The sequence below is a fragment of the Culex pipiens genome, chromosome 2 (assembly GCF_016801865.2).
Source record: "Culex pipiens pallens isolate TS chromosome 2, TS_CPP_V2, whole genome shotgun sequence".
NCBI classification, from domain to species: Eukaryota; Metazoa; Arthropoda; class Insecta; order Diptera; family Culicidae; genus Culex; species Culex pipiens.
Genome location: NC_068938.1, coordinates 16,908,473 through 16,921,769, shown reverse-complemented (window position 1 = coordinate 16,921,769; position 13,297 = coordinate 16,908,473). Strand labels below are relative to the sequence as shown.

At 38.4% G+C, this 13,297-nt stretch overlaps 2 protein-coding genes across 2 annotated transcripts; one reads left to right on the top strand and one right to left on the bottom strand.

Moving 5' to 3' along the window:
- The first annotated feature begins 2,579 nt into the window (after positions 1-2,579).
- LOC120417750 (probable cytochrome P450 6a17) lies at positions 2,580-4,666 on the top strand. The gene is made up of 2 exons (XM_039579908.2): positions 2,580-3,913; positions 3,974-4,666. Exons 1-2 carry the CDS (start codon positions 2,833-2,835, stop codon positions 4,387-4,389), a joined length of 1,497 nt encoding a protein of 498 aa, XP_039435842.1. The 5' UTR covers positions 2,580-2,832; the 3' UTR covers positions 4,390-4,666.
- Positions 4,667-11,408: 6,742 nt separating this feature from the next.
- Positions 11,409-13,091, bottom strand: LOC128093058 (cytochrome P450 6A1-like). Its single transcript, XM_052708571.1, has 2 exons — positions 11,899-13,091; positions 11,409-11,842 (listed from the first exon to the last, which is right to left on the bottom strand). The coding sequence occupies exons 1-2, from the start codon at positions 12,962-12,964 to the stop codon at positions 11,424-11,426; spliced, it is 1,485 nt and encodes a 494-aa protein (XP_052564531.1). The 5' UTR covers positions 12,965-13,091; the 3' UTR covers positions 11,409-11,423.
- Between the last annotated feature and the right edge of the window lie 206 nt (positions 13,092-13,297).

Genomic DNA, 13,297 nt, shown 5'->3' with positions numbered 1-13,297 from the left:
CCTGGATTAAGTCCTTTCCATATCATCGAGGATCGGAAGGCACGTCGACGGATATGTTTTAAGGCTTATGATATAAAATAATTTTAATGAATGAAGCCCTTCCTACATCACCGTTGATCGGAAGGCACGCCGACGGAGAATTTCTGGAGTATCGCGGTCGAATTAATACTATATTTAAATCCCTAGATAGGTATCTTTCCGCAGCCGGCTGCCTAAGATTTTTAAAATTTCAACCGATAAACAAATTGCTCATGGTCGCATCACCTACCACAGTGAATCCTGACCTCATACCCATCTTACTAACCCCTCAAAACTCATGCGATACTTTGTCGGAGACGCAGTCGATTTGGCGGTCCCATCACTCAAGTATCGGCTAACATTCCCATCCACTTCCCCGTGTCTTACCACTGGTCGTGGCCGGCGTCGGTATTGATCAGCACGATAGGGACCTTTGAAAATTGCGAAGGGGTGATGATTGGTTCCTACTTTTCATCTGTGGTCCACGGAGCAATGTTTGGGGGTCCTGGTCAATAACGAAGTAGCAGCTACGGGTAGACACCAATGCTATGCTATGCTATGCTATTTGGACCACTTGTACCGCTTAATTTATAATGTTCACTGTTTATTTTATTTCGAATATTTTTGAACATTGAAGCAAATTTTAATATTTTTTCAACCTTTTGGAAAATTTTAAACAAAATCTATATGAAGAATTTGAAGAAAAATGATCAGAATACATGAATTTGAACTACACCCAAAATTCAGAGTCGAGATAATCGTTCTCTCAAAATTTACTGAGGGCTCAGTGTCAAAATCGATAGAATAATGGTACCAACTCACACCATCATAACGAATGAGTTCATTCGTTAGTTGAATCAATAAATCTCCAACAAGTGTCATACATCGACTTCTGACTTCTCCTTGGTCACCAAGCTGTGGTGGCCGAGGCAGCTAAGTCATTGGATTGGTTTATCAAAGGTCTCCGGTTCGATTCCCGTTGTCGACACTTTTGGTTTTTTGTTTGACGGATGAACTTTTTTGCAAATGAACCTCGAGAGAATAGTTCTATCGCCCATCTCGAGCTGTGTTCTCTGCGTCCGTGAATGGTACCACTATTCTCTCGACTCGAGACCATCATTCTCTCGGACTAGCGCCGCCAGTTTTGGGTGTATAAATGAGATAAGAATGGTTTGAAATGTTGAAACCAGCTTCAGAATCTAATCAGCATCAAATTTTAATTTATTTTTTCAAGACTTTTGAAACGTTTTTAACCACTTCCCATCCATTGCAAAATATATATTAATATGTTTTCATCAAGAAAGCACAAATTAAAAATTATTCAACAGCATGAAAATCTAAAAAATGGAAAATTGATATTAATTTTAAAAAATGTTCACATTTAATGAAAACATTCAATGAAATTAAACTAAAAAATCAATTGCTGCTATTCAAGGACAAAAAAGATACTGATGCGAAATGAAAAAAATGATTTTTCAAAAGAATTTATCATTCAACCATTTAAGTTTGAGTTCTATTCTATCGATGCAAAAATTATTCAAAAAGTTTGTTTTTTTTTTCTTTAAATCATGAAAATTACCACACAAGAAAAAAAAATCGATGTTTATGTTTAGTTAATTAATTTTTCTAAGCTTTCTAGCAAAATTCATATATATTTTAAGTAAAATTGTTAAAAAGTCGAAATTTTGCTTGAAATTTGTTAAATCTAGTATTTTGCATCAAATTATCGATTTATGTTGCTGTTTTAACTGAATTCAAAGCACCAATCCCATGTTTTCACATTTTATCTGAAATTTTTTCAACAGAAATTGTCTATTTATTTGGAGATTTTTTGAATTATGTTTCAAAAACAGATATCATTTAATATTTACAAAATTATTTTACCTTCTCCTAGTGGAAACTTGTCCAACAAATCCGAAAATACAAACCATTTTCCGATTTAAAATCATGTTCATTGAGAAAATCATGACACTTTGAGAAATTTGGAATAATGCCTTTCATCAAAATTTTCATATCAATAGTAAACTAACTTTTTAAACTTTTCAATTTGTTATGAAAAGTTCATCTTGAGGTACTTTGAATACTTCTCTACCACGGTCAGTATGATTCCGTACGTATTTAATTTGTACTCTTCATTTTGCGGAAAAATCTCAAACCTTTCAAAGTCACCCCGTTTTACGGTACATAGAATTTTCTAGAGAATCTATTTTTTTTTTTTTTTGGATGGCAACTTTTTCCGAGTTTCCCATACAAATATTGCCGTTAGTTCCAATATGATCCATTTTGCTAATATTTGGTCAAGATTTAGTTAACATGACTTTAGAATAAGACATCCTTGTTTGAGAGCATATCTAAACATTTTTCAATCATTTGCGATTAACTCTATTTTGTTTTAGAAAATAACTGGTTGAACTTTTAAATTAAAGTTTAAATTATAAGTCAAATCAAATTTCAAGTACATCATGTTATCAAATGTCATATGATCCCATGCTCCAAATCAGTTCGCAATGAGTTCGCACATTCAAATTCGATAAAGCAAACTTCCGAGCACCAAAAACCGGTTTCGTTCAGTCAACCACCCTCGCATTCAAAAAAAAAGGTGACGAAAATTTACAGCCATTCAATGATTGTTCAAAAACGCACAAAATTGACTCATTCTTGGGCAACACCGCGAGAACATTTCTTATCAGCGCAGGGTATCCCTCGTGGAACTGTTATCAGGTCGGCAAGATAAACCACAAAAATCATTCAAATAGCATTCACCGTGGCCTCCAACTATCAGTCGTTTGCAAGTGCTCGCAGTGTTTGGACAAGATGTTATTCTACCTGGCGTTGGTGGCCGTCTCGCTGACCTTCTTCTGGGTCGGTCGGCGGTTCTCGTACTGGAAGCAGCTCGGAGTTCCGTACGTGGAAGCTAGCTTTCCGTTCGGAAATCTGAAGGGGATGAACAAGCGTCATCTGGGGTATATCGCGCAGGATTTGTACGTGAAGCTGAAGAGTACTGGGAAGAAGTTTGGCGGGGCGTTCTTCTTTGTGAGTCCGACGGCGTTGATATTGGATCTGGACTTTGCAAAGGACGTTTTTGTGAAGGACTTTCAGTACTTCCACGATCGTGGGGTGTACTGCAACGAGAAGGCGGATCCCATTACGGCACACTTGGTGACGATGTCCGGCACGAAGTGGAAGAATCTGCGGACGAAGCTGACGCCGACGTTCACATCGGGGAAGATGAAGATGATGTTCCCGACGATTGTTGGAGTGGCGGAGGAGTTCCGGAAGGGATTGCTGGTGGAGGCTGAGGCGGGAGGTGAAGTTGAGATGAAGGAGTTTTTGGCGCGGTTTACTACGGATGTCATTGGGACGTGTGCCTTTGGGTTGGAGTGTAACAGCTTGAAGGATCCGGATGCGGAGTTCAGGAGGATGGGCAAGAAGGCGCTGACGCTTTCGACGATGGATTTTCTGCGCCGGATTCTGACCGTTACGTTCAAGGATGTTGCCATGAAGTTCAACGTTAGACTTTCGAATCCAGATGTGGCGAACTTTTTCATGAATGCCGTGCGGGAAACCGTGGATTATCGTGAGAAGAATAAGATCCAGAGAAATGACTTCATGGACCTGCTGATCCGCATGAAAAACGTTGAGCCGATTGAGGGTGGTGATCCGAATCAAGTCGGACAGTTGACCATCGAAGAAATCGCAGCACAATCGTTTGTGTTCTTCTTGGCTGGATTCGAGACTTCCTCAACAGCTATGACGTTCTGCCTGTACGAGCTGGCTCAGAATCAAGAGCTGCAGGACAAGGCTAGAAATAACGTGCTAGATGTTCTCAAAGAGCATGGATCAATCAGCTACGAAGCTGTTCACGACATGAAGTACATCGAGATGTGTATCAATGGTAAGTAACCTCTTCAACTTCTTAATACCAAACCTCAAACTAACCTTCAATCCATTCCAGAATCCCTCCGCAAGTACCCTCCAATCGCCAACATTCTCCGCGAGGTCACCAAAGACTACCACGTGCCGGACATGAACGTCACGCTCCCCAAAGGACACCGTGTCATGCTCCCCATCTACGCGATCCACCACGATCCGGAGTACTACCCCGTCCCAGACCAGTACGACCCGGAACGGTTCAAGCCGGCGGCGGTCGCCGCCCGTCACCAGATGGCGTTTGTGCCGTTCGGGGAAGGACCGAGGGTTTGCATCGGTCAGCGGTTCGGGATGATGCAGGCTCGCGTTGGGTTGGCCTATCTGCTGAAGAACTTCCGCTTCCGGTTGTCGGAGAAAACATCGGTTCCGTTGAAGATTTTGGCTAGCAGTACAGTGCTGGCGACCCAGGGGGGGCTGTGGCTGCACATTGAGAAGTTGTGAGGGAATGGGGGGTTGTTGAGAGTGAATTTTTGGGGTGAACAAATGAGTGAATGAATGCGAGAGAGGAAAGTAAGCTTTTGGAAGTACTAGAATGTAGGTACTGTGAGAAAGCTAACTGTCAATCTAGTACGTTAGTTTGAAGAGAAAAGCTCGTTGTTTGGTAACAATTGCAATGCTTTGAAAAGTAAAAATTATCGTAACTTGAAGAATAATTTTGAACCGATTTTTTTGTATTGTAAAGATGACAAACTAAATAAATACATGACTTTTAAATTAACTCTGCCAGTTACTCTTTCCACTATTGCACAAAAATTTCAAAGCAATTTCCTTTTAAGAAAGTCAAAAACCATCTTTTTTAACGATGCGACATCGTAATAATAAAAACTGAGCTCACAAGAATTTTACTAAATAATAGTTTTTCTTTTTGATGATATATTTTTGTATAAAAAATGGAAATTATTCGAAAACAAAATCGTGCAACATTGCATTTGTTTACTATCGATTTGATGAAAGTCAAAATTTATTTAAATAAGCTTCAGATATTTACATGTATGTACAGTAGGGTGCCCAGAAAAAATGACCCACAGCTCCACAAGCCGAAAACTGATCCCTAGGGTATTCTAAGCCTCTGTGCAAAATTTGAGCGAAATCGGTCAACATTAACCCATTGATACTCGGGCATGAAGTTTGTATGGGAAAAATCGTCAAAATGTATGGAGAAACGGCACAGTTTCGTAATTCTCCCTGTAGGTGGCGTTGCGAGTATCCAAAATTTGCCAAACGTGAGATTCTTATGTGAAATTTAATGCCCAACAACTTTGTAGAAGAGTGCAAGACGATCCGAGTTAACCCCAAAAAGTTATTAGCATTTTAGTGAAGTGGTCTCCAACCGACATGGCCAAAGGGCCTAATCCGGTATTGCCACTAAGGAAAGCAAGCATAAAATTGTTATTTTGGGATATTTTTTGTCAAACAAAGAAAACAAAATCAACAAAGTATGAATAAGACTAAATCGATCCAGTTGAATCCGAATTTAAAGGTTGATAGGCGGAATTTTCAAAGAGACGCAAGACATTCAAGATGGCGGCCAAGATGGCGGCTGTATAGAAAACCCTAAACACAAAGGGTATTATGCGACCTGCGAACGACTACTCAAATTTAACTAATCTTGGGGCTCTGAACACGATTAAGACCACTACAGACTTCCAAACAGACAATGTTATTCAAACCAAGATGGCGGCTGTATAGAAAACCCTAAACACAAAGGGTATTATGCGACCTGCAAACGACTACACAAATTTAACTAATCTTGGGGCTCTGAACACGATTAAGACCACTACAGACTTCCAAACAGACAAGGTTATTCAAACCAAGATGGCGGCTGTACAGAAAACCCTAAACACAAAGGGTATTATGTGACCTGCAAACGACTACTCAAATTTAACTAATCTTGGGGCTCTGTACACGATTAAGACCACTACAGACTTCTAAACAGACAATGTTATTCAAACTAAGATGGCGGCCAAGATGGCGGCTGTATAGAAAATGCTAAACACAAAGGGTATTATGTGACCTGCAAACGGCTACTCAAATTTAACTAATCTTGGGGCTCTGTACACGATTAAGACCACTACAGACTTCCAAACAGACAATGTTATTCAAACCAAGATGGCGGCTGTATAGAAAACCCTAAACACAAAGGGTATTATGCGACCTGCAAACGACTACTCAAATTTAACTAATCTTGGGGCTCTGAACACGATTAAGACCACACACTTCCAGACAGACAAGGTTATCCCTCTACAACCCAACCCCGCCTTTAGACGGGCTTCGATTTAAAAAATCGCCAAAAATCCATTGTTCAACAAATTTTTGATCTTTAAAAAGCATTGGAAAGAAGAGCCCTTAAATTTTAAATACTGTGTGGGTTGGAAGTACTTGATTACTGTGAGTGACTTCGTCAATGTTTTTAAAAATGTATTTTTTAGGGGTCAGCTTTGGCTGTGTTTTTTACTAACATTTCCTAGACTTTAAGTAAAAAGAAGAATGCAGTATTTTTTCTAGTGCCCCAGACTATGCCTCTTAACATTTATTTACAATTTAAATGATTATGGTGCCATTACAAAGCAGAAAATGTTAACCGGCTCCGTGGCTTAATGGTTATGGCTTCTGCCTCACAAGCAGAAGGTCCAGGGATCAAATCCCGGTCGGTACCTTTGAAATTTGGAATCAGAATTTGAACTTTGAATATGAACAAAAAAACGAAAATGAATCAGGTGGGATTCGAACTCACGCCTTTGGATTGGTGGTCTGGGACGCTAAGCATTCGGCCATCACAAGGTTTACACTCTAGCAGTGAAATGATCCGTAGTGTTGAAACATGTTATCTTCTCATATTAAATACGCGCTGATCCCTGATTTATCTGAGGGGATTGGAAGTTTAAATATAGATCGAGTTTCCTTCAGATGCTTGCTTCTATGTTAAGGCGGGGCCGAACAATGCCCAACGCCCTCGGAATTGGACCGCAAGGAAGCAGCGCGAGGGCTATCACCACCTAATACCCGGGACTGAGATAAGTTGTATCAGCATTCGGCATATACAAAGTCTGATACAAACTATACTTTCCCATAATATCGCTACCGGTTAGCGGGTATTGGATTGGACCACACACACACACACACATTACAAAGCAGAAAATGTTGAAAACATGCAAAAAATAAATAAAAAAAAGTTACTGTAAAAACATGAAAAAAATAAATAGGCAAAATGTAATGATAGGAGGTGGTAGAAAAGGCGAAATACTACCTAAAACAAACATAAACTTAACAAAAAAAATTTTAAATTAAAATACTTAAAACGAAACAAGAAAAAGATAAAACAAGAGAAGTGATGTTTTTCGTAGAACAAAAGTTGCTCAAAATGATAGAAAATTCTAATTTGGCTTCACAAATATTGATGAAATTATTTGAAATGAATTGTTTTTAGTTTTTTTTACTAATTTGGTATTTTAATATTTTAATGTTTTAGTATTTCAGTATTTAAGTATTTAAATATTTTAGTACACTCAATCCCCGGTGGTTGGTTACTTTTTCGATTGACACTTTTTTAGTTTTTACCCCGTTGGTTTGACAAAGTCGAACTAAAAAGTGACGAACGGTCACTTTTTTCACGGGACTCACACATACTATCAAACAAAATGGTAGTAATTGTAAGCACTGTGTGAAGAGCGTGACAAACTAAAAAGTGACCCCTTTCGTTTGACAACAGTTGGTTTCAAATCATCGGGATTTCAGTGTGTTATAGTATTTTCGTATTTTAGTATTTTAGTATTTTAGAATTTTAGTAATTTAGTATTTTAGTATTTTCTTGAGGGCGTATTTGAGTAGTGCGGTGCCTGTGTGGACGCGCAGTCCTGTTTTTTCGTGTTATTTTCCGTCTCTTTTGTGTCGCTGTTCGAGTGCATGGGGTGATTGGCTATTATAATTAAATAATGGCATCAGTAGTGCGGTGCCTGTGTGGACGCGCAGTCCTGTTTTTTTCGTGTTATTTTCCGTCTCTTTTGGGTCGCTGTTCGAGTGCATGGGGTGATTGGCTATTATAATTAAATAATGGCATCAGTAGTGTGGTGCTTTTCGGGACGCGCAGTTCTGGTTTTTACCTTCATTTTTTTTCATTGTTTTTTTCCACTCGCGTTCGTTGGCCGATGAGTTTTTTTTGTGTTTTTCTCTATTTATAGTTTTCTATAAAAACGTACCTATTTTTTTGAGACTAGCAAGTCGTATTGCTGGATTAAGCCCTTTCTATATCATTGAAGATTGGAAGGCACGCCGTCGAATATTTTTTAAGGCTTATGATAGAAAATCATTTCAATAAATGAAGCCCTTCCTACATCACCGTTGATCGGAAGGCACGCCGACGGAGAATTTCTGGAGAATCGCGGTCGAATTAATACTATATTTAAATCCCTAGATAGCTATCTTTCCGCAGCCGGCTGCCTAAGATTTTTTAAAATTTCAACCGATAAACAAATTGCTTATGGTCGCATCACCTATCACAGTGAATCCTGACCTCATACCCATCTTACTAACCCCTCAAAACTCATGTGATACTTTGTCGGAGACACAGTCGATTTGGCGGTCCCATCACTCAAGTATCGGACTAACATTCCCATCCACTTCCCCGTGTCTTACCTCTGGTCGTGGCCGGCGTCGGTATTGATCAGCATGATAGGGACCTTTGAAAATTGCGAAGGGGTGATGATTGGTTCCTACTTTTCATCTGTGGTCCACGGAGCAATGTTTGGGGGTCCTGGTCAATAACGAAGTAGCAGCTACGGGTAGACACCAATGCTATGCTATGCTATGCTATTTTAGTATTTTAGTATTTTAGTATTTTAGTATTTTAGTATTTTAGTATTTTAGTATTTTAGTATTTTAGTATTTTAGTATTTTAGTATTTTAGTATTTTAGTATTTTAGTATTTTAGTATTTTAGTATTTTAGTATTTTAGTATTTTAGTATTTTAGTATTTTAGTATTTTAGTATTTTAGTATTTTAGTATTTTAGTATTTTAGTATTTTAGTATTTTAGTATTTTAGTATTTTAGTATTTTAGTATTTTAGTATTTTAGTATTTTAGTATTTTAGTATTTTAGTATTTTAGTATTTTAGTATTTTAGTATTTTAGTATTTTAGTATTTTAGTATTTTAGTATTTTAGTATTTTAGTATTTTAGTATTTTAGTATTTTAGTATTTTAGTATTTTAGTATTTTCGTATTTCATTATCTATAGGATTTTCTATACAGCCGCCATCTTGGCCACCATCTTAGTTTGAATAACATTGTCTGTTTGGAAGTCTGTAGTGGTCTAAATCGTGTTTAGAGCCCCAAGATTAGTTAAATTTGAGTAGTCGATTGCAGGTCGCATAATACCCTTTGTGTTTAGGGTTTTCTATACAGCCGCCATCTTGGCCGCCATCTTGAATGTCTTGCGTCTCTTTGAAAATTCCGCCTATTATCCTTTAAATTCGGATTCAGCTGGATCGATTTAGTCTAATTCATACTTTGTTGATTTTGTTTTCTTTGTTTGACAAAAAATATCCCAAAATAACAATTTTATGCTTGCTTTCCTTAGTGGCAATACCGGATTAGGCCCTTTGGCCATGTCGGTTGGAGACCACTTCACTAAAATGCTAATAACTTTTTGGGGTTAACTCGGATCGTCTTGCACTCTTCTACAAAGTTGTTGGGCATTAAATTTCACATAAGAATATCACGTTTGGCAAATTTTGGACACTCGCAACGCCACCTACAGGGAGAATTACGAAACTGTGCCGTTTCTCCATACATTTTGACGATTTTTCCCATACAAACTTCATGCCCGAGTATCAATGGGTTAATGTTGACCGATTTCGCTCAAATTTTGCACAGAGGCTTAGAATACCCTAGGGATCAGTTTTCGGCTTGTGGAGCGAGGTTTTGAAACATTTGCTCATATTCTGGGCACCCTAATGTACAGTCGTGCCTCGGTTTAGCACCGCATATGGGGGATGCAAAACCGAGGCGTGCATAACCGAGGCACAGAGCTTATGGGATTTTGGCTATATGGGAGACATTGGCTTTAATGGTATGAAAAATCATGCAAAAATCAAAAAAATATTGTGTTTTGGAATCGGAATGATGTCAGCAATCCATTAAAATTATAATTTCATGAAAATTTTCACAAAAAAACGTATTTTCCTGTATTTTGAAAATGCATTTTTTTTCTCTAAAGAAACCAAAAAAAGTATATTGTTATTGCAATATGGGCATCAAATACATTTCGAATGTAAAATCATTTTTTTGAAAATGCTCAAAATTTTTACAAAACTGCGTATTTTCGAAAAAAAATACTCAAAATTTCAGTTTTTACAATATGGGTATCAAACGATTGGGATTTTTTTAACATTTCGAATATAATAACAACATTTTTGAAAATACTCAAAATTTTCAAAAAACAACGTATTTTTGAAAAAATACTCAAAATTTCCGTTTTTACAATATGGGTACCAAACGATCGAGATTTTTTCATACATTTTGAATGTAGTAACAAAATATTTTGAAAACATTCAAAATTTTCACAAAACTACGATTTTTTGAAAAAAATATCAAAATTTCTGTTTTTACAATATGGGTATCACACGATCAGGATTTTTCATACATTTCGAATGTAATAACAACATATTTTGAAAACACTCAAAATTCTCACAAAACTACGTTTTTCGAAAAAATACTCAAAATTTCAGTTTTTACAATATGGGTATCAAACGATCAGGATTTTTTTCATACATTTCGAATGTAATAACAACATTTTTTGAAAATATTTAGAATTTTCACAAAACTACGTATTTTCGGAAAATTTTCAAAAAAAAGTTTCAAATTATCGGGATTTTTTTACACATTTCAAAAGCTATAACGCAAATTTAAGAAAATACTCCAAATTTTCACTATACTACGTATTTTTGAAAAAAATACTCAAATTTTTTAAAAGTATTTTCAAAATATATTGTTATATTATTCGAAATGTATGAAATCTCGATTGTTTGATACCCATATTGTTAAAACGGGAATTTTGAGTATTTTTTCGAAAATTCGTAGCTTTGTGAAAATTTTGAGTATTTTCAAAAAATATTGTTATTACATTCGAAATGTATGAAAAAATCCCAATCGTTTGATACCCATATTGTAAAAACAGAAATTTTGAGTATTTTTTTCAAAAATTCGTAGTTTTGTGAAAATTTGGAGTGTTTTCAAAATATGTTGTTATCACATTCGAAATGTATGACAAAATCCCTATCGTTTGATACCCATATTGTAAAAACTGAAATTTTTAGTATTTAACAAGGTCAACAGGAACGACTTTATGGATCTTTTGATCAAGCTGAAGAACACTGAACCGTTGGAGGAAGGTAGTGAAAATTTGGGACCGTTGACGTTTAACGAGATTGAAGGTGGAGAAGGTCGAGAAATAAAAAAAAAATCTTAAGACTTGCCACTTTATTCGTTTCTTTCAATATTCAACCAAAAATTGTCCTGTGGGACGAACAATCCGCTTGAAGGAACGATCTTCGGTGGGATCGGTGTCTTGGGAGAAACGGTAAACCGAAAGTTCTGTAGAAGTGTTGCCAGCCCCACCCGGGTTTGCATCTGGGCGAATCTCATTCCAATACACAGCCGGGGACCTTCACCGAAGGGAAGGTAGGCAAAGGGGTGCCGTTTGGCCACCTGGTCCGGGTTGAATCGCTCCGGATCGAACTTCATGGGGTCCGGGTAGAGTTCAGGATCACGGTGAATCCCTAGCACGGAAATGTTCACCGGAGTTCCCTTCTCGATGGTGAAGTCAGTTCCTGGGACGGGATAGTCCTTGGTAGCGGTTCGGAAAATTACAGCTGCCGGAGGGTACATCCGAAGGGTTTCTAAAAGATTCACATTTTCATAATAATGTTCTCTTCTTGAGAGTCGATCAACCTACCAGATATACATTTGTCCAAATACTTCATGTCGAAAACTGCTTCATAGGATAACGTGCCATGCTGCTTTAAGACTCCCATTACATTTTGTCTTGCCTTATCTTGAACATCCTGATTTAACGCCAATTCGTAGAGGCAGAACAACATCAACGTCGAAGACGTATCAAACCCCGCAAAGAAAAACAAGAAAACCTGTGCGGCTATTTCGTTCAACGTCAATCTCTCGCTATCCTTCGCCGAATTCTTCAGCTCAATCAACAAGTTCATGAAATCATCTCGCTGAACTTTGCTCTTCTCGCGGTATTCAACCACTTCCTTCACGGTGCTCATAAAGAAGTCGGTCACATCTCGCTCCATAATGGTCACCCCGAGGGCACGTGCCACCGGCTTGATTTGCTGTGCCAGGAAAAACTTGATCATCATGAAAGGTGGCAGCGTAGACACCCTCCGACCCATTTCACGAAACTCCGCGCCCGGATTCTTCAAGCTGTTACACTCCAACCCAAACGCACAATTCCCAATCACATCCGTTGTAAACCTCGCCAAAATGTCCTTCATCTCAACGTTCGAATCCATAGCCAACTCTTGACCCAAACACTTCTCCAACTCCCCCGCCACATCCCGAACGATCGGAAACATCATCTTCATCTTCCCGGAGGTAAAAGTCGGCGTTAGCTTAGCCCTCAGCGCCCGCCATCTGGATCCTTCGATCGTGAACAGATGCGCCGCTAGCGGATCATCCCGCTCGTTGTAGTACAGCGAGCGGTCGTGAAAGTACGAAAAATCCCGCACCAGAATCGTTTTCACAAAGTCCAAATCCGTTGCCACGATCTGTGGTCCAAGGAAGAAGAAGATTCCGCCAAAGGGGCCGCCGCCTCGACTCTTGAGTTGTTCGTAGCAGCTGTGCAAGACCTCGGCGAGGTTCAGCCGGGTGCCGAGACCGCGGGCGTTACCGGTTGGGAACGCTGGGTTCAGGTAGGGCACTCCACGCACCTTCCAGTAGTTGTAGCGTTGCTTGATGAAGAGGATCGCTAGGGTGATGACCAGCAGGAAGATTATATACAACATTTTGATTGAAAAAAGGCAACATTCGTTGCGAAGCTAGGTCCGACTACTTCAAACGCTGATTCCAAACTGGTTTGCTATCCAATATCTAAAGCCAGCCGTATTGAAGATAAGCTTATCTTTACAGCTTAGCATCATGAACTTAGAAGGTGCAAGTATGTATGAGATCTGAATGACAGAAGTGTTAATATTTGTGTTGATTGCTCAAATTAGGGATGTCGAAAGCGTTGTATTGGACACTTTGAGAGCGAAATACATTCGTGTAACTTCTCACATAACCAATTATAGCGTAATATTATTATGTTATTTTTTTCAACTGAAACTTTTTTCAGATAT